Genomic DNA, 27,495 nt, shown 5'->3' on the forward strand with positions numbered 1-27,495 from the left:
GCCAGAGACAATCAAAGAATTATAGAATCAATCAAGGTTGGAAGAAACCTTCAATGTGATCTCGTCTAATTGTCCACCCAACAGCACCATAATCAGTCCTAAATCATATTCCCAAGTGCCACATACAGATACATCTTGAACTTCAGGAGATGGTGACTCCGCCATCTTCCCATGCAACTCATTCCAATGCCTAATAATTCTTTTATTGAATTTTTTTTCTAATATCTCATCTGAACCTCCTCTGATGGAGCTTAAGTACATTTCTTCGAAGTGTACATAATGACTGCAGCCTATCTTCCTATGGGGGAAATATTGGCCATTAAGTAGCAAATGTTATTTAAGCTAATAATTCTTTAGGTTTCATACAGTAGGTCTGGATGTTGTACAATTAATTCCAACAGGCAAGAGGTCAGACTAGAAGGTGTAACAATCCCTCTCCCTCAACCGCCCTGTTTTAAGAAAATACAGACGTTTGAGCAGATGAGTTTGGCCAGCTTGGCTTATAATATAAAAATGGAAGAAGGCTTTCTGGGAGAATGGACCAACCACAATTTCCAGGAAATTTCTAACAATGTTATAAAATCATGGAATCACTAAGGTTGGAAACTACCTCCAAGATCAAGTCCAGTGTTGATACAGCATTTCCCAGAAGAATGCTGGTGAAGGGCCTTAAAGGTCACTTCTGTTCAGCCTGAAGGAGACTGAGAGAGCAGTGCAGTTCACACCTTCCCAACAAGGGGAAGCAGAGAAGCAGGCACTGATTCTCTCAGGTGACCAGTGACAAGGAGGGAGTGGCCTGAAGCTGCGTTGGGAAGATTTATGTTGGATAAATTATTGATTTATTAATATTATATGTCAGAAAATGAAATGAATTGCAGATTTACTTAATAAATGACCTTAGTGATTCCATGATATTAGAAAAAGTTTTTCACTCAGATGGTGGTTGGGCACTGGAAAGGCTTCCCAGAGAAGCAGTCACAGCCCAATTCTGCCGGAGTTCAAAAAGCATTTGGACACTGTTCTCATGCACATGGTATGACTCTTGGGACTGTCCTGTGCAGGGCCGTGAGTTGGACTTTGAAGACACTTGTGGGCCCTTGCAACTCAGGATATTCCATGTTTCTACATGAAATGTCTCTGAAACAGCATATCCAGGGGACATCTAGTTACTTCTTTTTCTCCCACTTATAACAAGATTTCTTAAACAATACTGTGTATCTATTCTGAAGATAATTTCCGTGCTTTCTAGCATCATGTCTTTTTAATTGTATACAGTTCTAAAAGACAAAAAATTGTTATTTCTTACAATGACACAGCATATATTTAGTTCTGTTGAAAAACTGGGTAACAGTTATTGCCTTTTTTTTTCCAAAATGCTCCAATTTTATTAAAATCAAGTAATACCATGAGAAATTTTGAGGAAAATTTCCGTGCTGAAACATGGATTACAATAGGCTTGATATACTACCTCAGATAGGCTCGGACACGGCATGCTCGAAACCAGCGCTGGATCCTGACAGCAGCTTTGTACTTTATTATTCTGTCTTCATCTATAGCTCTGAAAAAATATAAAAGTAGTAATATTTCTCAGCATGGTAATGTAGAACCAAAGCAAAAATATTATTCTAAATATATTTTATTGTTGCAGCTTGGGATCATTTTCACCAGGTTTTTCACTTTTAATTCAACATCTTTGCTAGTGCAGAAAAATTTAATTTACATTAGTTGCATAGTATGCAGGTAACAAAGAATATTGCAGCTTGTAGAGGATGTAAGTTTTGGGAATGGGCATTTCTTATTCCCATACAATACTTAAATACATGTCAGCATGTAACATGGACTTCTTCCCTTGTAGGTGATATATGTGGATAATGCTTTAATGATAATTAGGCCTGAGTTACAATAAAAATCACATAACTGTACAAAATTGCGAATCTACAGTGTTTGTGACAAAGCTAAAAGTCATGTAAGGAAGACTATGAAACTAAAAGAGATTAAAGAAACGTATTGTCAGTCTGGAGGAGACTTTTCAGAGAGTTCAGAAAGAAATTGTTACCATTATGAGTTTCAATGCTGAGGGGTAGAACTCAGCTATGAGATTGCCTCTAGCTTTTATTCTTCTTTAGTTTGTTTCAAAATGTCAGTCTGACAAGTCTTTGAACTTAAAATTAAATTTTAATTTTCATTGATTTTTATTCTTTCCCATTTTTATTAGGAACATAGTCACCAAATTCTTTAATTTGTTACCTGACAAAAAATAACGTTTAGGTTACTATTAGTTAGTTTTCTTAATTAGCTCTCCTAACAAAGTTTCATGTCAACATTAATTGCCTCAGTAAATCCAACAAGATTATTGTTTATCTGATAAATTAGGATTATCCTCATTATATGTCAGAAAATGAAATGAATTGCAGATTTACTACCAGAGATCAAGAAACATTAGCTCCACTCATTTTATATCATCTAGTGCAGCATGGGCTCTCAATCACATTAAATGGGCACAAATTTTCACTGTCTGCTTCAGACATTCTCAGTGTCTGAAAACTCTGGGAAACAAGCTTCTTTACCTAAAAATGAATAGTTTTCAAAACTAAGAGAGTTTTCTTGTTCCTTTCCTGCGCAGCTTCCTAGTCTTCAACAAGAAGCAGACACCTGCAGAATACTTTTCCTTAGAGGAAAATTATTTTGATCAAAAGGCTATGAGCGATTTGGGCCTGGACAGGCAGCCACAATTACAGACTGGCCACGTCAGAGGTGCCAGCTCCAAACCCAGTCCTACCCACTTGGCAGTGACAAGAGTCTTCTGGAAGAGCAGAAGCCTTCTCCTCTCTTACTCCCTGATAGATTTTTCCTAGTTGCCATTCAGTCTTGCCTGGCCAGGACGAGAGAGATGTCCTTGTAGAGTTTATTGAAGCAAACCAACAACAGAGTTGTTTTTCTCACAGGATAGTTCCACAAACACTCCCAGCTGCCTTGCCAGCAGAAGTGTTTTGAGGTTGAAGTTTCTCAAGCAGCTATCTGCCCTTTTGATCAGATTGCCCAGTTGTCATACTGCTTGAATTAAGCTCTTGAGAGTCACAGATACTTCACAAAGGCTGTACTGAAAGTTTAAAAGGCCTACTCAAGCACCTGACATACAGATACTACAGTAAATAAAAGTAGGTTCTTGAATGAGTAGAGTGATAAAATTGTGTAACACTTAAAAGAATGAATTAAGGGAACTTGTATAATCTTATCCTTATGCTAAGGGTATTTCTCAAAATGCAGGCTCATGGTGTTCTTGCACTGTGGCATCATTGGGGAAGTTCTTCCCTAGAAAGGTGCTTTCCCTAAATAGCCAGCTTAGGACACCTTATACATCTCACATAAACAGAGTTCTGCATAAAGCACAACAGGAATGTTATTAAGATCAGAAAAACATTACTAAGACTTGTTGCTCTGCTGGACTCTTTGAATGCTCTCATTTGCATTCCCAGTTGCAAATCTGAATTTTCTGAAACTAACAGATCACAGCCCATTCTTAAAAGGGAAACAATTCATTTTTGGAGAGCTCTGCCAAAAAAGAAATCCCCAAACAACAAGCATGCTGCCCTCCAATGGATTTCCAAGTCTGGCTCAGACTGCTCTTTCTAACCTGAAACATGTGAAAAACAAGCATAGCCTCCTGCAACTGACATTTGTTTAGTGAACTGCTGTGTGTACAGCCACAAGAGTATGAGTGAAAGTTCAGGCAAAGAGCAGAAAAACACAACACTGTACATGCAGGCAGGACTTGATCTCTGTAACTTTCAGTGATGTTCAGGAGCTTTGTTATTCATGCTAATGATGTTTTAATTAGATTCAAAAATAAATGATTCATTAATTAGTGAAGAAAAAAACCAGAACTGTGCTAAACCTGTTTGGTGTTTTTTTATGTTTGAGCTTTTTCATTACACATACAGGAACAGTGCAGCTGAATAAAAGGATTTATGGGACAAATCTCTGCAATATTTAAGTAAGTCTTACAACTTTCAATTTCCAAAAACCTGGTCTGGGAAAAGTTGGCCACCACCATTCTGCGAGTCAGAAAACTCGGCAGAAACCATTCCGGTTGGTGAGGACAAGGGTAACAGATCTGATCTGATCTCTTTCTATTAACTTAAAAAATACATATATATATTTAAATATTAAAAAATAAGTAGTGTCTTTGCAAGAGGACAAACGTCCAGGCGCAGTCAGAGATGTGACCCAAGAGAGCAGGGACTCAGCGCTGGGCCCGCATCTCCAGGGATGCTCAGGGAACAGCAGCACCTCTAGGGCGGGACAGAGGCGGGAGGCTCCAGAGGCGGGACCGGGGAAAGGAGCTCGCCTCCCGAGGAGGGAGAGGGCGGAACTTGCGAGGCTCGGAGGGTTTCAGGATTTTACAGAGGCTCCTTTTCCCTCAAAATTATCGTGGGGCGGGGAAGAGTGGGACACTCAGTGTTTTCTGTGTATAAACGGGCCACCTTAAAGAAGCTGCGCTGCGGCCACCAGGTCTCATCAGATCGCTGTGGAAATATTGGGGAAAAGGCGATGGGTTGGTGCTCTCGGGAGGGATTTTAAAGCGAAATAGTTTCACAGAATCGTATAATCACAGAGAGGGTCAGGCTGGGAGGGACCACAGTGGGTCATCTGGTCCAACCCCCCTGCTCAAACAGGGTCACCCCAGGGCACAGGGCACAGGATTGTGTCCAGACCGTTGTCAACCTGTCCCAGTGCTTGGTCACCTGCACAATAAAGTTGTTACTCATATTTAGATTGAACTTGCAGTATATCCAGTCTCTACCCATTGCCATTTGTCCTATTGCTTGGCACCGCCGAGAAGAGCCTGGTCCATCGTCGTCACGCTTTCCCCTCACATACTTAGAGACACTGACGAGGTTCTCTTTCACTCGTCTTTTTTCAAGGCTCAACAGGCCCAGCTCCCTCAGCTTTTCCCCGTAAGAGGGGTGCTCCAGTTCCTTAATCATCTTCATAGCCTTCCACTGGACCTTCTGCAGGAGCTCCGTGTCTCCCTCGCACTCAGGAGCCCAGAACCGGACAGTTTCCAGGGGGGCGGCCTCCATTGCCGGCGGAGAGCGGGGCCCGTCCGCCCCAGCCCGGCATAAGGCGGTGCACCCCGCCCCACCACCGGCACGGACCGAGTACCTGTTCGTAAGGAAATACTCCTCTCGGAGTCCCGCCAGCCTCTCCTGAAGCCGGGCCAGCGCGGCCATGCTGGCTCGCTCCTCCCGCCCGCAAGACGCTGCCGCCATGGCAACGGGACCGTCCCAGTGCGCTCGAGCGCGGGGGTGTCGCTGCTGCCGGCGGCCCCGCGGCGCGGCACGGGCAGGGCTCCGGGGGCAGCGGGCGCTCCGCGGAGCTGCACCCGATCCGAGCCGGGGGTGCTGGAGGGAGCGCGGCGCCCCTGGGCAGCGGCCGGGCCAGGGAAGGGAAGAGGCGAGGTGGTCGCGTCCGGCTTCCTCCGGTGCTGCGGCTGCTTCCGGACTCTCATCATGGGGGACTGAGGAGCAGCGCCGGCCGCCCGCGCCCTCCCCGCCCGGCCCGAGCCCTCCCGCCCTCGGCCCCCGCCCGCCTCCCCTCGCCCAGTCTCTGCGAAGCGGCGCCAGCCTCCTCGGGGAGCGGCCGGGGGAGGCGCCGGGTTCATGTTCCGGGTCGCTGAACCTACCCCGACCCGAGCTCAGGCGGCGAGGAAGAGCTGGTAAGGCCTGGGGGGGACAGACGTGCCCGCCGCCCCTGCCCGGCCGCGGGGCCGCCATCTGCCGGACGGGTCCCGACACCGCCTCCGCGCCGCGGGCGGGCCGTGGGGCCGAGGGGGGGCCCCGCTCCGGCCGGGCCTCCCTCCCCTCCCCTCCCCGTGCGGCCCTTTGGCCGGGGAAAGGTGATGGAGCCCGCCCCGGGCCCCGGGGACCAGGCGCTGGGGCTCCGAGGAGTGCCGCTGCCGTGTCGCGGCGGCTGGACGTGTTTGTGACCGAGCAGCGGGCTGCAGGAAGAAATTTCCACGCCTTGTTGAGAAAGGGAGAGTGGGGGAAAGATGAATCAAAACTTTTGTCCCAAGCTTAGTTAGGTTTTCCTGTCTGTTTGTGCTTTTCCAGTAGTGGTAGACTCTCTAAGGCCCAAAGCCCTCTCAGCGTGTGCAGCTGAGCATCCAGGGCCGTGTGTGTTTCCTCCTCTAAAGCTTTCCTGCTGCAAACCAGGAATCAACAAGTGCTGCTATAGCCATCGAGCAGGGAAACTATGGGTAGTTCTCCTGCAAAAGAAGTTCCTAGATTTACTGTTTTATGTAATTCCTTATGCTAGCATAGCGACAACAAAAACCATTTTTTTTTTTTTTGTTGTAGCACTGTAAAGAGGGAAGGCTGAGTAACAAAATAGAAAAGCTCCATTCTGTTAGGCTGTGCAGATATGAAGTCTGGTAGTGGAGTGACTTGATGGAAGCAAGATGTTCCAAGCAACCAGCTGGAAACAGTTCATTTTTTTCCTGAAATCTTTGGTATCTTGTGATATATTTGGTATGGACTGGTGTATGTAGCTTCTTTCTTGTTTCACTTATTAATGGGAGCAAGAAGGATTGTGATGGGGTTTTTTGCAAAGGCTGATAACATCTTTTAGAGGCTATGTTACCTGCACAGATACCTGCTGGTAGATTTCCCAGCTGAAATAGACTTGAAATAGATTTCCTTTCATCTTTTTCTTTGTGCTTTTCTGGGGATGGGGAGGATGGGGGGAGGGAAAGGTTTAGTGCTTCATTTCTCCTCATCTTTTGCTGATACCACCTTTTTTTTTTTTCCCTGTGGGTATTTTTTCTATGTTTTCTAAGTGAGAAAACTTTCAAAGAGAGATTTTATTTGCCCAGCTGCTAATTGTTTGCTAGAACAAGTTTTCTGGTGTTGCTAAGCATCCAGATTTGCCTGGTGTAAATATAACAACTTCTGTTGGTGCAATTCAGAATGTTTCAGAGAACGAGGTATACTCCAGTGGCACAAGTATTTTTTTTTTGAGTATTAATGCTGCATACAGTGGAAACATTGCCCAAGATATTGCAAACACATATCTGTGTTCTGTCAAAGTCTTAACTATTTATTTGACCTGTCATTTGTCTTCAAATTTTAATATTTTGTGTCTACATAAAGTAATTTAGTTCCAGAGGCTTCTAGAGTAGCCCTCAGCAGCATGAGGTGTAGGCATATTTTTCTGTAATTGTCATCATACAGTAATGATATTACTTATGCTAGTACACTGCTCAGAGGAATTCACTACAGAGGAAAATATTGAAATTTTGTCCATTAAAAATCTGACCGCTCCTCAGAGCTGCTCTCTTATTTTTCTACACAAGTTATTTCAGAAGCTGTCTGTTAAAGGACACCTGTTTGAGTAGGATGCAGGAAAATACTTTTTACAGTGTCTAATATTTGATGTAGAAAATTAAGAACTTGTGCTTTCTAGAAACTTAAGATCCTAAAGAGGTGAGTAGTTTCAGAACAGCCACAGAGTAAAATTTTTCACTTTGGGTGGTAAAGCTCCTTCAAAGCAGAATGTTTTTTTTTTAATTGTGAGTTCACATGGCAATTTAAGAATAGTTTGCAGTTTGATAGTTGCTGGGCACTCTGATTCTTTTGATAATGACTGTGGTGCTTTAGTGTATTACCATGACTTGACAGGTCATGTGGTTTGGCACCTTGGCAATTAATTAATGAAGTCATACTTCTGAAAAGGGCAAGCATATCAGTAAATGGCAGCAATGGGATTGCAAGAATTGCTCCCTCTCATGATAAATTGCTCCAAATGTCATTTCTGGCTGACCAATTCATTTGTGTTAGAGCCTTGTTACATGTAGTTCATGTCAGCATCTTTCTGACTGTATGCTATTGCTCTGTACTGAACACTTTTTCACTGTTTAATATGGGTAGACTGATAGTATTTATATGTTGTGCCTTCTGAGATCAGCAGCAGTTTCAGAAGAGTCAGATGTCATTACTGCAAGTTAGCCTGGTCTTAATTTTTAGGGGGATCAGCAGTATAATAGGTGATAAAATTCCATCATTCCTGAAATACTTTGTATTGTATAGGACAGAATTACAGACGTGGTCATCTGGTCCAACCTCCCTGCTCAAGCTGTGTCATCCAGAGCACAGGGCGCAGGATTGCATCCAGATGGTTCTTCAATATCCCTGGTGAGGGAGACTCCACACTCTCTGTCAGGCTGTTCCAGTGCTCGGTGCCCTGCACAGTAAGGAGGTTTTTCTTTGTGTCAGGAAAATCCACAAATGCCAGAGGCTTATGTCCACAAAGGAGACAGAGGAGTCCTGCAACTTCATTCGAATAAAGAGAGAGAGAAAAAAAATGTGTCCACCGGGGCACACACCCATGGCTTTTTCTAGAGGTGTTGGAGGGTGCAGCCTCCTTACATCCTCAACTCCCTTGCCCCCTTCCTTTCCCCATTGTCTGAGGCACTAGGAAGGTACAGCCTTCCCAAACTGCCGACCACATATTCCCCCCTTGAACCTACTATTTTACCCCAAAGTTCAGAAACTCAGGCCGGTGCAGACCCCACTTGTTTGGTTCAGGAGCCAAGCTGTCTGGGCTCTGCAAGGAACCTGCTGCCCACAGTTGGCAGAGACATTGAGCCCCTTTTCAAAGATGTTAGCGTCCACACCTTCACCCATAGAATTGTTTGTAAAGACAGTAACTTTCCTCTCAATCTCTCCTCTTCTTATTTCTCAGTTTGTCTTCACAAACTCTAGTTATTATTACGTTAACCCTTTCTAACAACCAGGAACATTTGAAACACACCCTCCCAACTTTTCCATGTCTTGTTTCTGCATCAGGTGTGGGAAGTAAATACAGGTCGCTCTTATGCCCTGCAGTGCTGGTTGATATAGGATGGAAAGGATGGCTTTGCATGCCTGGTGGTCCAGCAGATAGTGCCAAAGGACATAACTAGGTGTGGATGTGGAACTGGATGCTTTGTCCTCCTCTTAGTGATGGCTTTTTAATGACAGGGAGTTTAAATAGTCTAGGCACAGCTTCATTTTCTGCTCATAGAATGGTTAAGTTTGGAAAGACCTCTGAGGCAGAGTCTGTTGCTGCAACACTGCCACATTCACCACTAAACCCTGTCCTCAGGTGCCACATCCACACGGTTTTTGAACACTTTCACCAGTGCTTCCACCACTTCTCTGGGCAGTTTGGTTCAATGCCTGACCATTCTTTCCTACTTTTTTTCTTTGTAATGAAGAAATTTTTCCTAATATAAAATTTTTCTAAACTTCCCCTGGTGCAGCTTGAGGCAATTTCCTCATCTTGTTACCTAGGAATGAGGGAAACATAAACTTCTGTGTAACAGAGGTTTATCAGTGATTTCATAATCTACCATAGTCTCTTGCCAACTTTTTAATAATTTTTACTTAATTGTGTTGCTTTGTTTTGCTTCCCCCTTTGTGTGTCCCAAGAACCATGATAAGTCTCTTTTTTGAATATGTAAATTCTTCAAGTAAAGCAGTGAGATTTGTCGTGTGCTACTCTCTTCCAAATACTTTCACCTCTTCAATCCAAATTTCAGTCACACTCATTAATAAAGCAGAGCTCTCAAAATCAGTGCTTCTAGCTAGGGCTTTGTGAAAATAACTTCTGAGGTGGAGAAATGGGATTTAAATTAGTGCCTATCTGAAGATAAAGGTACTCCGTGGGTACAGCTGAGACCTCAGAGAGTCTGTATGGGAAAAGATTATTGGGAGTCAGGTTTTTTAATCCCAAGGTTGAAGGAACTATTTGATTTCTCTTGTGCTTTTAGCTTGTGATCAAGGTGGTTTGTGAACGAAGCAAAACTCATGGTTCTTCTTGGAATTGATGAAGCACATATGCAGCATGAATTTAGCTGCAAGAAGCCCCAGTCCTGTTTAACAGGAAAAGGTGTAGAACTAGAAAGTAAATGTAAATTCATCTGTGGGTTTGGCAAGATGTAATGCCTCTTAAGAGTTGTGCAACTAAATTAACTTCTCCATCAGTGTGTGTTTGTTAAATATTTTGTAAGCAATCAGAGCTCAATTGTTATGTGCTTTAGGTGTGAGGTGAACACAAATGATTCTTAAGTTTCACTGAAGACGTGAGTGCCCATTATTTCCATTAGGATTTTCGGTTTGAGTATTACACTGAACAGAAGCTGTGTGATCTGTTTTGGAGCAGCTGAAAGCAGTCATGCTGTTCCCTGCAAACAGAATTTACATGGTCTATTCTGGTAAGGGTTAGAGAGGAAATGGGTCAGCCTTTGGTGAACTACATTAAAATTGCTTCAGATAAATGTAAAGGTCACTGTAGGCAAACTAGATTTTCTTGTAGTAAAGTAGGATCCTCTCCAAGTGAGGACATTACAGTTTATTGCTAGCTGTGGGCTGTTGCTGTAACAGCGTTTTTATAGCCTTATGTGAGTCGTGCTAAACTGTGGCTCATCTTAATATTTTATGTACCTCAATATGTTGTTCTACATTCATTGTTACAACCTTTGAAATTTCTTATCTTACTGAACACTGCTGATACTCACTGGTCTTGTCCTCAATACTTTTTGTAGTTATTTTTCAACTTGTTTCAAATGCAAATATTTTTGTTACAGTCCCATCTGCAGCAATGATTAAAATTGCTTCATAGGCTTGACAGCTGGTTTCAAAACTGAGTTTGTCTGATAAATAATGCTATAATAAAAATGTGCTCCTGAATTTTTGGAGATAGAACAGTTAATCTGAAATCTATCTGGCTGCTGCTACCTGTGGGGTTTTTTTTTTTCCTTCAATTATAGCAGGAGAAATGAGGGCACCAAAAAAATAAAGCAAAAGAGATTTTTTTGGGTTTTCAGGAGAAGGAGTTTTAATGTGGACCGCTGGCATGTTGAAAGTGGAATGTGAATGGAAACCTGAAGTGGTTTGTATTTGCATTCTCAATCTATTGCAAAGAAGCTTGCACTGTCCCAAATTGATCAAATAATTTTGTAATCATCCTAAGGAAGCATGTTGAAATAATTAAACTATTAATTTGTCTGATCTGTGTAGGAGGTGATGCAGTTATGATATATTTATATTATACATTGGACCATGGCTGCAGTTTTTAGGGCAAAGAAGGTCACTGTACAAACCTTAATTCAGGAGTTTCAATTAAGAGACTTGGTATTCAGTAGAAGAGATTAATGGCAGGAATGCATAATATTCAAAGCCATAGTCTGCTGGAAGTGAAGTCCCTTTACTGTTCAGAGTCATTTAAGAATCTTGTTATCCCTTAACTTCAAAACACTTGAGGATGTTCACTTTTCTTGAGTTTTGTCTTTTGATCTGAAACCATCTATATTGCAGTATTTTGGGAGGAATACAGGGCAAGTTTCATTCAGGTATAAAACTCAGAACTGCATATATTGTGTTTGATCTTGAAGTATTTTGGAACTGAGGCAATTTTAACCACCATACTCGTGCCATTATCTGGAGTAAATTGGTATGTCCACTCTAGGAGCTACATTGATTTTAGTGACATAGTTATCCATACAGATTAGGGATACTGAATTGAAGGAATTAATCATAAATTATGGTGCAAGGCATTAGTGTCCCTGTCTTCTCTTTCCCTTTTGCTTTGTGCTGCAAGATGACTAAGAGAATGGGCAGCAAGAGATTTATATAAGCTAGTTCATATTCTGGCAGGTTAGCAGAGATCTGTTCATTTGGTGAGCTAAATCTGGGTTTAAGCCTACAAGTTCATGTTTTAGTGCACCTCCACTTCTATCAGTTTGCCATAGATGCAAAAGTGTTTGGCTTTTGCAGGAAGGGTTGGGCAGGTGTTTGAGGGCATTGGTGTCTCAAGTTAACCCAAATGTGCTGCCATTTGTTCGTTGAGGTGTTACGGTTTCTGTAAAATGAGTGCAGAAAAGCCCCTTACGTCTCTAGGGCATGTCACTTCTGATACAGCGTCTCTGGGGATTGCCTGTCCTCATGGGGATCTAACAGGAGGGCTGAAGGGGTGAGTGCCTCCCACTGCAGCCACAGCCACGGGGAAACATGGGCTAGTGCTTCTGGTTAAGCATCTTGTGAACCAAATGGATTAAGGAGAAAGTGTCACACTTTTCCAGAGCTGTCTCACCATTTACAAGACAGTATAATTCTGCTGTACCGAGAGCCAAAGAAAACATTAAGAGGGAGTAATATGACTGGAGGTTACATGAGGACAGGAAAAGAGGTATGGGAAATAATGCAAGTGACACAACTGTTTCGAGAATTCAAAATAAACTTGTATTTCTACCACTTTCTGTGCTTTTATTGTTCCTGCAATTGAAATGTTTAAAGTAAGTATTTCTGAAAATGGTTTAAAAGGAGAATATATAACTTCTTTAGGTAAGATATTTCATGAGCATTTGGATTTCTTCTTAAACGTGTTCTTCATTTCCTCCATTAATATTTAAGACTGCCCATCACCATTAGTACCTTTGATGGTGGAGTTTGTGCTAAGTGGCAGAGGGAAGCTGTCTGTGATCTGTCTAGGTTTTCTCCACAGCACCACTGAGTATGTGTAGAAAACTTGTTATTATAGGTTTCTCCAGCCATTTATATTGTAAAACGAAGTGAGGAGTCTTGCTTTTAAATGTCCTCTGCATAATTTACTGAATGTACAATGTGTTCCACATGTATCATTTTGTGCAATGAAGGAGCAAGCATGAAAATTATTCTTTGCTTTACCTCAAGGAAAGGGGTCTTCTGATGTTTTGATATGAAAGTCTGATTGCTGTGTATATGGAGAAGGTTCTCAGCCTTCAGAGAGGGATTGGAGTTCAGCAGAAATCATTTAATGTTTTTGTAATTACATTCATGTAATGCATGGGTGAACTTACTGAAGCATACTGAGTTAAAGATGTGCTAAATGCTAGTGAAATTTGAAGAGGAAGAAGCAAAACATTAAGGCCTTAATTTGACACTGTGTCTTTAGGAATTGTTTTCCTTATGCGAGCATGGGATTCTATGGATGCAAGTGCCTACATGTGGTAGGAAACTTTTACATTCAATACTCTAGAATTACCTGTAGTTGGGTATTCTCTCAACCCAATATAACTTCATTGAATTGCTATTTTTTTAAAATCAAACAGATGTTAGCCTTTTGGAAAGACAGACTTATTTGCTAGTAGGAAAAAAGTCATATTATCCAAGAATTGCTGTCTTAACTTAATTTTAGCATTTAGGCAACATTAGGAGATAATCATCCTTAAAAATATTTTCTCATAATGAAAGTCTTAAGCAGAAGTCATTGTTATACATAGATACAAGGAGAATATTATGTATTTCATTTCCCATTCTTAAATTTAAGATGTGTCCCTTACCTGGAGTTAGAGTGAATGCTCACTGTTGATGTTCTTGCCATGTGGGATTCCTGGCAGTCTTATAAGTGTGATGAAATTAGTTAAAACCAAACAACAACAGTGAGGCCGCAAACCAATGGGGGGAAGCCCCTGGCTGCCTTTTTTTTCCAAGACAGAAGTTTAGGAAGATACCTTTTAAAAGGAACACATGCTGGTGTGCTTCAAATTCTGTAGGACTGGTTGGCAAGGTTTTGTCTCTTGGCAGAAAGAGTCAATGGCCATCCTATAAAGATTATTCTGCTTTGCCTAAGGTGTCTAAAATGATTTTGTCCTATGAGGTTGTTGTAGTTTATGCTTAGCACTTTTAATTAATTTGTTGTTTTCTTGTGTGCTTTTTTCCCTTTGAAATCTATAGGCATTTCAGTAGGACTATGGAGGAGCTGGTTCATGATCTGGTCTCAGCACTGGAAGAAAGTTCAGAGCAAGCCAGAGGAGGTTTTGCTGATACTGGAGATCATTCTCGAAGCGTGTCTTGTCTTCTAAAGAGGCAAGCAAGGAAAAGGAGGGGACGGAAAAGACGTTCATTTACCACCCATCACCCCTGGGAGACTGGGCACTGCCTGAGTGAGGGCTCTGATTCCAGTTTGGAGGAATCAAACAAAGACTACAGGGACAATCATGCCACCAAGAAAGACCACAGCGATTCTGATGACCAGCTGTTGGTTGCTAAACGTAGGCCCTCCTCAAACTTGAATAACATGAGAGGCAAAAGGCCTCTGTGGCACGAACCAGATTTGGCTGTGGACAGTTTGGGAAACAGAACTTTGCGCAGGAGGAGGAAGGTAAAACGCATGGCGATAGATCTGCCGTCAGAAGTCTCTAATGCACTGACAATAACTCAACAGCAGGATAACAGCAGAGATCAAGAAATGGACAATAACAATAAATCATACCAGCACCAGGAGTTTTCCAAGAGCAAAGTGAAGAAAAGAAAAGTATCTGCAGCTCGACAAGGTCCAGAAATCTTGGATGAAGGAGTAGTTATAGAAAATGAAGAAGTGAGTCAAGCAAATAAGGACAAAATGGAATATGAGGAGCAAAAAGGCTCAGATGAGAACATGAGTGACAGGTTATTCTTCCTTTTTCTTGTTACAGAAACTTTGGATAATGTTTGTTTGCATTTATTACTGTTCCTTGTATTGAAAATCTTTAGATTTTTTCTTGATTCCAGAGTTTAAATTCTTGCATCAATAGTACCTGTTTCAACAAGTTACTCTTACTTTTTTTACATCTACTATTTTTTATGTATTAGTTGATCAAGTTAAGGAATTCTGCATAAAATAGTGACGTAGCAGAGGAATAACCAAGAAAACAGTTTAGAGAAATAATGCATTCTAATTGTTTCAAGATCAAGAGTGACAAAATACACATATGAATGACACAGGTTTTTCTGGATATTTCAACTGGTAACAGTTGTCAGATAAGAATTTAGTGTTTTTCCAATTTCTAGACATTGGTACTTTGATTGTTATCTCTATTTGTCAGAAGGGTTGTCAGTGTTTAGATTCACCATTTAGACAGTATGTTCTGGTGTGTCATGGGCATAAAAAGTCTGCAGGTTGCCAAGGATATACATCATTTACGAAATGCAAAAACCAATTTACAGTTCAGAAACACCTGAGCTTACCATTAGAAAAATGGAGGAATGATGACCCTTTGGCAGTACACCTCATCCATCCATTCCAGACAACAGTCATACTACAGTGGTAATTGTTTCCAAAGTACTATTTTGACAACACAGTAAGGTATAAGTCATTTTTCTACTGTACACAGGGGATGTTAACTGCAGGGCCTAGTAAGGCTGGTTTTGTTTGTTCCACATGCCAGGTTCTGAATGCAGAAGTGTCAGCAAGACAGACACGTCTTCAAAGATATTATTTTGATCAGTTCCTTGATGGCACTGGTGTCCCTGTTGTCTTTGTAGGAATTTATCTATAAACTGTTAAGCCTTTTCCTTACTGAACAGATAGAATTGAGGTGCAGAGAGTGGTTTTGACCAGAGCAGTCAGATTGGTTACTGTAATAACAGCAGCATTGGTAAGTCACTAACTCCAGTTATGGTCAGAAAAGTCCTAAGTCTTTCTGTTATGTATTAGCTCTGTCCCTCACCTGTGAACAAGAAGGAGCTGGAAGAGCTGAATAAATCCCAAACCTTAAACATTTTTCCTTACATGTTAATTACTAAAGCAGAACTCATCCTTCAGGGTAGCCAGTGTAGACATCTCCCTTTGACATGCTAGTTGGAGTCTGTGCTGTTAGAAAGCCTTTAGAAAACTTGTCTTTTCTTTGACAATACTTGGAGTCTGTTCCTCCATGTCTGGGACAGATGTTTAAAAATTTCCCTCGCACTAGGAACCATTGCATAGCTTTTCATATGTCCATATTCTTGTTGCATTTCTCATTTATGAAAGACTTTCTGTTATGCTATAAGGGTAACGGTTCTTCAACTCAAAAGTTCTATAGCTAATTTTTGGATGGAGAGAAGAGTGTTCAATAAGGATATTCTCTTTTAGATTCCAAGAACCAAACTGATCAGGTCAATCTGAATCTTCTTTCTCAAAAGAAACATTATTGTTTTAAAAGCTGATCTTCCTCTTCAAAATACTTGATGTTTTGTTACCCCAAATGCTGCTTTTGTTCAAGTCATATTCCAAATACTTGTTGTATATGGCCCCAGTAAACAGTCTTTAAAACCGTTCTCATCTTCATAGGGTTTTCTGCTTATGCACACAGTTGAGATGGTCTGTCATTCTACTGAATAGAAAGCTTTGAAATCACTGAATTAGAAAACTTGCATTTCATAGTGTGGCTAGAAATCTGCCTAGAAAGCTCTCAGGTGATACAGTATCAGAATATTCCGTATGTGCATAATTTTGTTTTAATCTAACTTTACTTAGATGCAACGGTGCCTTTATTAGAGATCATTTAACTAGAAGAATTTCAAAGAACAAACAAACTCTTAAGAAAAGTCTGTTCTGAAAGTGAAAGCTTAGATTTTAAAAGGGAAGATGGGATTGTACAAGATGCAAAGAGCTAACAAAGCATCTTGGATAACACTTGCACTTCAGCAGGGCTTGCTGGAAGAGGAAGAATAAAAAGTATACAAAGTTGCTTTTGTTTTGTATGCAGTAATGTGTGCAGTAGTATTCAGTGCAATAGTTCAGTAATTCTTAAAAATAGGACTAATTTTTTAGAAGTTTGTTTTTTAGAGACAAAACCAAGCTGATAATTTTTAATGGGAGTTAAATTGATTGGCTCTAAAACCAGTCAAATGTTTTCAGAGTATACATGACGTTATTAGAAAATAACACGTTTTGGAAGTGCGCATTAAAAATGTTAAATTGCCCTTCTTCGGCAGTCTTTCATCTCTGCATGTGTGTGTTCAAACACCAAAAACCAGATTTTAAGTGCATGATTCTGAAGTTGAAAGAGGAGTCTTCAAACTCTTGAAATGTCAGCATCTAAATGATCCCAAAGATGAATTCCTGGGAGGATTGTTTTAAACACTGGAAATGAGATTTTTGTGATCAGAGCTTATCCATCCTTAGCCTCAGTGTACAGCTTTTGGTCAGTTTCAGCCAAATTCAGCATTGTGTGATGTTCTGGGTGCTATTTAATTCCCACAGGCTTTGGCTCTTGTTTGTGTTTGAAGTGACCAAAGAGAGGTGAAATCTCAATTGCCTGTTTTGAAAGAGAAGCAGCAGTGAAGCTCGGAGGCACCACCCGCTGTGGCTGGGGGGAAAACAGGAGCTGGTCAGGTCCTGGGGACAGCACAAAGCTCCCATGTCTCATATAAAACCAGGGCACCAGGCAGCTCGTTAGTCATAGGAACTGCAAATTACAAGTATTTCTTCTTTATTTCCAGAAATACAGAAATAAGGATGTGAAAGCTTTTTGGATAGCTTAGCTGTTCTTCCAAATTTTTGCTTGCACACACTATTTTATAGGACTAAAAAGAGTCTGTGGATTTTTCTGTTTTCATTGAAGTCTTACTGGGAGTGGAATTCTCATTATAAAGCAAAGGAATAAGCAGTATACTCTGCAAAATTATATTAAAACTGGAAATCTATTCCATCATAATTTCAGTTTCATGTACTTATCTATTAATGTATTAATTCCAGAGGTTTTGAATTTATTCAGTGAAATGACTGCCATCTAGCAATTATCTCAGCTGTAATCCCTGCCCAATGTGACTGTGGTCTGAGGAGAGTGAGCACTGTGGCTGCCATGGACAAGCCAGTGTTAGTTTGAATTCTTAAATTTTTTTAGAATTTTTTCAAAAATTTCAAGTGGTTATGTTTTTATGTGCTGACTAGTCCTTCAGTGAGAATTTTTTCACAATTTAAATATCTTAAAAAGGAGATCGAGCCTGTTCCCAAAATTGGAATTTTTGGTTGGGAAATTGGCTGAAATATCAGGGTTGAAAGGATTTCCTGTCTTTATTTTAAAACATGCAATTAAACAATAAGTGCACAAAAAGAATCTATGAGGAAGGGATGTTGTTTCCTTTTAAATGGATGATGTAAAATTATGCACAAAGAAATCTAGGGACAGTAAAGCCATCTGTGTTATAAATAAAGTGAGGATGTGATGTTTGCTAAAAGGCAATTACTAGGACTTGCAGTATTAGAAAGTTCAAGTCTTGGTGTCCCTCACAAAAGATGGTTCCATTCTCCTTGCATGCATATTGCTTTACTTCTGCTTAGGGCAGTTGTGCAAGTGCTGAAGTCTGTTCTGATTTTATTATGTATAAGATATAGTGTAAGTGTTGCTTATGCATCAAGAATTTGGATAAGCCTAAGATACATAAGATACAGCAAAGATTAAGGCAACTTAATCTTCAAACACAGAGCTATGTCTCTCTCTATACATATATGTTTTAAAAACCCAAGCGCTACTTTGTGTCATCTGCTACCATATTGTGTTTCAAATCTTGTTGGGATGCATCCCAAAGGAAGATACTAAAAACAAATATATATGCTTATAATTAAATATGAATTAGATTAATTTTATATAGTTCATATATTTATATGAATAATATATTAAAAAACTCAAGACTTGCTTTTGTAAGAAATTAGAATTTAAAAGGAAATCATTTCCTCAAGTGTACTAGTTATTTGATGTACAGATAAAAATAATTTAGTATTAAAATTTAAAAATAATTGGAAATAGTTTTTTCAAGTATAGGACAGCATGCAAATTGTAATATGAATGAGTATACAAAGGTAAAAACAGACATGAAGTTCTTGTGAGTGACTTGTATGGGCACATCAAGAGTAGCCGTAGTATTTATAAAATGTACTTGAATTTTTGTGCTGAAGTCTTTGAGTTTTTTTCTCAAGTTGTTCTACATCTCAAACTAAGTAAAATGTGATAAAAATTTTGGTGAGAATATTACCTCCATAACATAGCTACTCTCTTGATAAAAAGTGAAATAAAGGGTTTACAGAAAAGTCCTTTCATGTGAAACTCAGCCAAGTCCTATCTGTGTTATTAAAAGACCAGTCTGATTCTACTGTTTAGGGACACATGGGTTATTGTATGTAACAGTGTGCATACAGCAAAGAACTAAATACCTGCTCATGTCTTTTCATTTAGAGGTGTGTGTGCATGTTGTATACACACATTCTAATTTTAAGGCCATGCTGGAAGTCATAGCAAAGAAACTGTGCCTTGTTTTTTTTGTTGTTGTTGATGATCCTGAATCATACTTACTTTCTTCAGGGTGACCTTTGTTTTGATTTAATTGGTTACCTTTATTAGAAACTTTTTCTGTTCTCCCTGAGTGGAACATCATGAAACCTTAAGCAGTATCTTTTCCAGAATATTTGCAAATGATGTTCAGAAAGGTAATTTGATTTTCAGACTCTTATATTTCATGTGCTGAAGGAAGGCTTAGGCTGCTTTTGATTGAGACTTTTCCTATTTTATTGAGCAGTGGTGTTCCAGGATCAAGCTGAATTGCTCAGTATAAGAAGGGAGCAGTGAGCATTTGATGGAAGGAGATAATAAAATGCATCAATTGTGTCAGCACCTCGATGCAGTCACATCTGGCTTACTGTCAGGGTACCATCAGATTCCTATGGTTTTATGTGCCAAAAATAATACGCTTTGTAGTTAATGGAACTGGGATATTTGCAGTTTGATTAAAAAAAATCATCCTATTTTCTCTCCGATCTGTGTTGGGCTTAAGTTCAATCTGAGCACAGCCTTGTCTCCTTAAAATTTTACGACTGAAAGATCAATTGTTCTTTTGATCTGTTTCTCTCTTTCTCTTATTACAGTGAATCCAGCAGTCTGAGCAGCAGTGATGCTGGTTTGTTTACCAATGATGAGGGAAGACAAGGTATTGAAACAATCTTTCCCTTCTCCACCCCTCAAACCACATCATTTGAAATTCTGTAAGCGTTACAAGTTATTTCATAGGTTAATTATTGTATTTCAGTTTCTATTACTGTTTTACTGAGTGGAAGTATAGCTTGCTTTCTGTTTTGGTTTTTTTTTTTCAATGTTAACAGAGGGTGTCTTGACTACATGACTTAGTCAAATGCTATGTTGAGAAACAGCCCCTGTAATATGATAAAGTTACTAAAAACTTGAACATCTCCTAAAAATCATCTATATTAATTGCTTAGTTCCTCCAATTTTCTGACAGGACTCTGATTATAGTACTACTTCTCATACTATTCTTTTGAGATGGCTTTTTTTCTTTCTTTTCCTCCAAACTGGTAGAGTTTTTTAATAGTTCTTTTTCATTCACTAATTTGCTTGAAAAGTAATTTCAAAGTAATTTCAAACAAACTGCTGTTTCTGCAGTCTAAGACTGAGATTTGAGCTGTTTAACATCTTCCCTCTAAAAAAAATTTCTTTAATCTGAAATGCGGTGAAGATTAAAACTTTTGTTTTAGTACACGTAATGCTTTCATATGTTTTTCTGTGATAAAACTGTTGAGGATGGAAGTAAAAGTTTGGGTTTTTTATCAGCTTTAGTCTGTATTGCAACACATTTACCTGTATTATGCTATATTGGAGTAGAAACTTGCTATCTTTGACAGGATACAAAAATGAGACAGTAGTCTCTCAAGTATTTAAGACTTGCTTTTCTGTTGGAAATTTTAGGTTAGTGGTAACAGAGGTATTAGTTTGCCAAGGACTACTTGAGTGTGTGCAAGGAATAAAATCCTGACCCATTCCACAAACCTAGGTTAAAGGAACATTTGGGGCTTTTTGTTTTTTTTAATTTCTCATTCCATCTGTTTTTTGGGGGGTTGGGGTTATCTTCAGTAGGGAGAAGATTTTTCCTACTTAAAACAGAAGTGTTACCTTCCTTGTTCAATGATAACTTGTGCTACACAAACTGTACCTCCCAGCCTGAGTATCTGATTTTGGTTGTGCTAACTCATGTTTTTTTAAGAGTTTAGGTTCTCTTTGAAAATTTAGATTGATTTAGGTTGATTTATGTTCAGTGCTACAATGCATTAAGTCTTTAAGTATGAGTCAAACAGATTTGCTTTTACTTCCCTATTTGAATTTCTCCTCTGACTTGGAATTTTTAGAGCATTTCTTCTCTACATTTATATGTAAGATGACCTATCACACTTCCTAATTGCACGTGTTTTTCCAGTACCTTTCTGATATATTTCTATAAATATTTTTATCCTTAAATCCTGAACTATATTATTTAAACCTTTGAATAATATGACTGAAAACATATTGGTTTCTGGTTTTCATATATATTTTGTGGGAAGAGAAAACAGGAGGGATCAGTGACCAACTGTGTTTTCTCAGTGGTATGGTGTTACCTTTTTAGCGTTGGTTCGTTAAAGCTGTAGTTCTTAATTTTGTCTGGTATTTGAATCTTGTTTCAGTTTTCAATTTTCAAGCAGAAAGCATTAGACCTGAAAATGTATTCTCAAACACAAATAAAAATAAACCTTAAAAGGATATTGTCATGACAAAACATTTTTTCAATCTCTCCTTTGAACTAATAATTTTGTGGGTATGATCAGAAGACTGTTAGCTTCACAGTGGAACTCAGACACATCTGCATTGTAGCTTTGGTTTTGTGAGACTTTTCTATGAAAGTACTATCAGAGATCCTACTTCAAAACCAAAATTGGTGATTTTCTAATAATGTTTATTCCCCCCAATAGTAAATACTAGTAATTTGTACTCTCCTTAATTGAGGTGAGGTTATTTTATCTCTGTGAGTTAATTTGTAGCTGAACTGAGACACATACTAAATTGACAAGAATGAAGGAAGGAGAAAGTCAGTCTAGTAGAAGCAAAGGAAAGGCCTAGGTGTGATAAACAAAGCTGGAAAAGGACAGGATGGAAATGTATTAAGGGAAGAAATTGCTGGTTTCCTTTTGTAGTTTTAAAGCTAGACTCTTAATTTCTGTCTAACCAGTGTCCCTCCTCCAGGATATCTATATCTTATGTCTAATCTTTAACATCTCTATATATCTATGTTTGGAGCATCAGCATCTTGACCTCATTTGTAGTTCAAATTTTCTGCACTTCTGACTTCAGGTTTCTGCTAAGTCAAGTGGAGAACCAGAGATTGATTAATGTTGCCTGGTGAAATACTTGGTTTAAATGATGTCCCTGCCTTCACTTGCAAGTTTGGGTAGCAAACAAGAGGTTCCTTTTCTTCTGGGCAACATTTGTTTGTTTTGTGTTTCTGAGATCAAGAACCACATCTCATTTATTGCAGACAAATAATATCTATAAAACTTTATTTAATTCCCAAAATCATCCTTTGGGGCACATTCTAGGAAAGTGACTAAAGCAGCAATTTCTTGGAGCATTTGACCAGTTAAATAAATAGTTGAGTATTTAATTATGAACTTTGGAGTGCCTGATCTTGTGACCTTTAATGTTTTCCAAAACTTTTTAGAAAGGATATGGAGATAAATTTTGTTACAGTATCTAATTTTCTGTGGACAGAATCTTAGAAGAGTTTCAATTTTGATAATTTGATTCAAGAAAACCAGGTGTAGCTTTAATTGGGATAGTTCTAGATACATTTTAATTCTCATCAATTATGAGATATGATAAGAGAAATTGTTGAGACTTGAAAATCCTCTCTTCAACTCCTAATATGTGCTGTACCATCTAATATTTTTTTAAGACTTCTGTACTCTTTTCCTTTCTCTATTCCAGTCTTCCAGCTTTGTTTGATTTGTTTGGTTCCCATGGAATCCTTATCTGAGCCCAGCCTTGTTTGCCCTCCTTTTCCAAGTTACCCAAGTGCTTACATTAAGTCATGTGAGAGGGCACAAGCAGCTCTCTTGTTGTGCTCTGTCCACTGTGGTAATTCCTTCTGGCAGAAGTAATTGTTGCTCAATTTTGGCAGGCCCAGTGTGGCAAATGTTTTTATTCTGTGAAACATTGCAAACCCTGAAGAGTTAGTCAGCAAAAGCTTAAAGATAATGGTTTGTGATGGTACTGTCAGGGATGAAGGTAGCTGCTGAACTGTTAACAAACCTCAAGTGACTTTTTGTGGGTTGTATTTTCTTCAGAGGTTTTCAAATTGGGCATTTTAGGGGTAAGATTTAACAGATAGAAACACAGTATTTTTTCTATCAAGCTCCTAAGTAGGGAGGTAGAAGAATCTGCCAACAAAGTAATTGAAAGACCTAAGCAGCACCTGAAGCTTATGTATGAGAAATCCTCATGACTTCCCTTTTTTTTCCTCTTTTTTCCTTTTGTTCCAGGTTGTATTTTCTTGGCTGTTTTGCAATTATTAAAAACTTTAACAATAAGCACGGTCATGCCTGGTGTAGGAAAATTTTAAGAGAATCTTGAGCCAAAATGTCTAGTTATGCATTGCAGCATAAAATAGCAAATCTGTGATAGGCCTAACTAGTAGCATCTCCTGCAGTTTCAAGGCACTGCACAGGTCAAAGACACTTCACAAGTTAAGCTTTCAACACAATGTTAACAAAACTATTGTTATTCAGACACTAGATGATACCCTGTTTTGGGTGAAGAAATAGTTAAATTGCAAGGATGTTCTTTAATGAGCTTTATAGCTTGGGTATAGCAAAGAAAACATAATGTGTGTTCCTGGTTCATCTATACTTGTACATTTGGGGAAATTCAGAGTTGACTTAAGACTTCTTAAATCATGGCATGCAACACTTGAAATGTCCTGTAAGATTTAAGCAAGTAGGAAGGAATATTATGTTAATAAAGTGTTAAACAGTTAAAATTGGAGAAGGTCAGAGAATGTCAGAGTTCCACTGTGGATATGGCTAAGTGTTTAAAGATAGCTGTTCATTATTTTACCATTAAATATATATTAATTACTGTGTCCTTTATGAAGATGACCCAGTACTGATTCAGTAGAAGAATTCTAGTGAGGAACTAATTTGCACCTTGTACTGCATGTAGCTGCAGGTGACAGGGTGTGTTTCTCCATATAGAAGAGAATTAGAGTGTGCAATGGAAAGTGAAATCACACCAGGTTTGAACTGGTGTGGAAAATAAGTTTATAGTCTTCACAGATGGAAAAGAAATAAGATGAAGCTGTTGCACATGACCTGAGTAGTTGAAATCCTAAATATTTCTATAGTGTACCTTTTATATGTATATCTTCTGTCAGGGTAGTTCTGTAAAGCACAAAGAGCAAGATGCAGTGTTCCTCTGTGAAGGGGTAACTTCAGTTTCTGTTTTCCTGAAACTCCTGGGATGTGTTACAGTGAATATCCTGATATTTCCAAATGATTATTACAGCTTAGCAGTGGGGGTTTTTTTACCTAGAAAGAGATACACTGGTCCTGGAAATGACACTGAAATCCCAGGGTATTCACAGACCCTGTGCTCTTGTTCTCTGTGTGTGGGTTGGTGGATAACAGAGCAGCACAGCATCACGTGGGGTTTGTAGGACATTGATGCCAAACTTTTCACAGTAACCTCTCAAAGTGTGTTGTGATTGTTCTAGGCAAGCACATATAATGGCTGCTGGTGAGCCTGATCTGGCCATTTTGTAATAAAACAGAAAGGGAGGTAGGACTCTCTCTTAATGTGTGGTGGAAAATTTGTTGTAAAACTGCACTGCTTTAGCTAAAGTATGATTCAGGTATAGTTTTTCTGAACATGAAAGTGATAGTGTTGCAGAAGGAGTCTTCATCCATAGGAAAACCACCAGAAGCTCATATAAAATAATTTTCTAAACTTCTTAAAGAAGAAGGCAAGGAATTTAACATGGGAGCAGTAGTTACATAAATATATAGACATCATAATACGGAGTGAACTTTAGGGAAGCAGTAATTGGAGGGAGGGGATGGCCTAAAAATAACTAAAAAAAGTGTGTTAAGCCAGAAACTGGCCTGAAAATTTTAGGATTGAAGTTGACATTTCTGAGCCTCAAATTGACTTTATTGTACTGATCAGTGCAGTTCTAATTCAATGTAAATTACTTTGAAGTAATTCATTGAAGCATTAACCTTACACATAAACAAGTTTGATATATTTTTAAAATGTGTTTAGGAGGATGCATGGACTCTATTTTTGAATATCTGGTGATTTTTCTACCTTTCCTGTACCTTGGAAAAATATCATAATTTGCTGTAGTCCTGTGCTGAATCAGCATCCTAGGAGGAAAGGACAGTGTAGTGAATCTTTGGAAGGCAAAAATATTGTTTTCAGCTTTTAGTATGCCTAAGATCACATTTGCTATGAATACTGTGCTGCCTTTTGATAGCTGCAAATTAAAGTAGGATAAAATCCAGATGTTTGGTTACCAAACTCTTTGAATGGGGAGGCCTCTGTGTTTTATTGCCTCTATGTATGAGGTAGGGAATGAATTAAATGCAGTGGTCTTCCCTGGCTCTGAAAGTGGCATCCCTTCAAGGTGAAACAACTGGTAAGCAAAAGACTTGTGAGTGGTATCACCTGGATAAGAATAGTAGTAATAGGCTTATACTTGCCTCAAGGTGATAATATGATTTAAAACATTCAGAGGATTCAGAGTTGTTTAATTTCACAGACAAGGAAGCTGAAAACCAAGTATATCTGGATGCTGCTGTCAAGTGGAAAAAGACTAAGAGGTTCAGATCTAAACTCTGCCTTTGGCTGTAAGCAACAGAAGTGCTTAGGGAAGTATGTAATAGTATAAAAATTAAGGTAACTTAACAGAAGATTGTTTGACATACTAATATTCCTGTTGCACAAAAAGGAAAAGTAATTTTTTTTTTTCCCCAAGAACTGCTATTGGGTATATAGCAAAGATATCTGTTTCCTTCCATAGCTGCTGTTAGTCTTATTGCACATTCCACCACCCCAGTCTGAAATTGTAGCTTTCTTCCAAGGCTGCACTCCCTGCCTCTTACAGCTTCTGTCCCTGAACTCATCATGGACCCCCATTTCAGAATTCTGTGCTTATCTCCATGGATGAATTATGAGTAAGAGGACTACTTTTGAGCTCCTGATAGTATTTCTTGTTAATGAAGGCATCTGGAGCTCTCATGACAAATATAGAGAGGAAGTTTAACAAACAAAAGTTTGGAAAGTGTTTCCAAACATAAAGGTTTGGAAAATCAAAACAAAGGATTTCAACCTTGGTTCTGAACCACAGACCAATCTAATTAAAAGGTGTGGTTCTCCTTCCACCACCACCAGTGTCCCTATTAAGTATTCTTAGAGTTCCTCCAAAAAGCCCATACCTGGCTGTAACAAAATGAGGATGGAATTAATGGTGAATGCCTCTGTGAAATGTCATAGCTATAAATGAGGATTAGAGTGAATAGGGAGAGCAGGTAGAAATGCTTCAGGAATGCAAAGAAATTTATATCTTTTTTTGACCTATGTATCTCTTCTCACCTTTGTTTTCACCTTCTTCCATCTAAAAGTTCCTGTTCTGTAGCCTCTGCTAATTTTCCTTTTAGTAGTCATCATTAAAGGTGTAAGGATCCCATTTCACCTGCAAGTGACCAGTGAAGGCCTTTAATTATTCTATATTTTCTAGAAGTACTTGTTCTGATTGAATGTTTACAGACATTTTCAGTTGTGCTTGATTTCAAATATTATTTACATTGTAACAGTTTGTTTGGAGAAAGTGTGTTGGATTTTATTTTTAATGAAATTTTGGCTTTGGTTTTCATCATTGTATTTCCCCACTATGGCATTGAGTGACAGTGAAACTTTGCACAAGTGCATTTTTATTCTTGAAATCTGTGTCTCACAAATCTTACATTTGTATCTTGCTTAATTTATTTCCAAATAAAATGGAAATGTCAAACAAATAATTTATGTGCAGAAATAATGAAACATGGTTGGATAGTTTGAAGTAGAATAAAATGTATAGCACATACCTAATCTAAGTTTTGGGTAGAGGAAAGAAAATTTCCCATGTCCTTTGAAGCGGTTTTCTGTTCTTCTGAAACTAGATGGTGTGTATGAAATAACATGTTTTAAAACAAACATAAACATTTCTTTTTAGTTGCCAGTGTGGTTATGAGCTAATTTTAAGATCAAATTTTCAGTCTTGTATTTTCAGTCCTGACTTATTTCTTAATTTAAATCCAGGTATTTAAATTCTACATAGATAAATATTGTCAGTAAAAATTACCAACTTTGTATTATAATGCAGTATAATTCTCAATCATGTGGTACTGTCAGTTTTCATTTAAAATCAACTTTTTCAAAACTTATTTCTAAATGAACTTAATCAGATTAACTTCATTTAGTCACATCTGTTCATGATTGTTTTCCCTTTTTACTAGCCATACAAATCATGAAATTAAGGTAATTATATACCATTATCAGCTGAAAAGAACCAGTTTCAGTTTTATACCTTTTAATTCCCTGCAGGAGATTAAGGCTTGTTTTTTTGTTAATATGTAAAGTGCAGTAACTTAAATGGATTTTCCCACAGTTATTGCCAAAAGGATTAACTAGTTTATTATTGTTTTCACTATTGTAAATTGGTTTTAAAGCATTACATTTTATGATGTTTCATTGATGGCAATGTTTGTCATGCTATTGAGAAACATTTTCCAAACAAAACTGCTATATAGGAGTAATTGTTATACAACTATAAAGTGAAAGAAATAATAATCCTGTCAGAGTATTTATTGATGGTAACATCT

At 38.8% G+C, this 27,495-nt stretch overlaps 2 protein-coding genes across 2 annotated transcripts in view; one reads left to right on the plus strand and one right to left on the minus strand.

The window, feature by feature from the left end:
- The window catches only part of SPATA17 (spermatogenesis associated 17), an 87,067-nt gene extending 81,794 nt beyond the window's left edge, over window positions 1-5,273 (minus strand). Inside the window, exons 1-2 of the mRNA XM_058020993.1 lie at window positions 5,167-5,273; window positions 1,469-1,558 (exon numbers count right to left, since the gene is read on the minus strand). Coding sequence (XP_057876976.1) covers window positions 1,469-1,558; window positions 5,167-5,273 — 197 coding nt within the window. The remainder of the gene's footprint in view (window positions 1-1,468; window positions 1,559-5,166) is intronic.
- A 310-nt stretch (window positions 5,274-5,583) lies between these two features.
- Window positions 5,584-27,495, plus strand: part of GPATCH2 (G-patch domain containing 2) — a 119,216-nt gene continuing 97,304 nt past the window's right edge. Inside the window, exons 1-3 of the mRNA XM_058020994.1 lie at window positions 5,584-5,719; window positions 13,755-14,468; window positions 19,684-19,745. Coding sequence (XP_057876977.1) covers window positions 5,664-5,719; window positions 13,755-14,468; window positions 19,684-19,745 — 832 coding nt within the window. The 5' untranslated portion in view covers window positions 5,584-5,663. The remainder of the gene's footprint in view (window positions 5,720-13,754; window positions 14,469-19,683; window positions 19,746-27,495) is intronic.

This window comes from Melospiza georgiana, chromosome 3 (genome assembly GCF_028018845.1).
Source record: "Melospiza georgiana isolate bMelGeo1 chromosome 3, bMelGeo1.pri, whole genome shotgun sequence".
NCBI classification, from domain to species: Eukaryota; Metazoa; Chordata; class Aves; order Passeriformes; family Passerellidae; genus Melospiza; species Melospiza georgiana.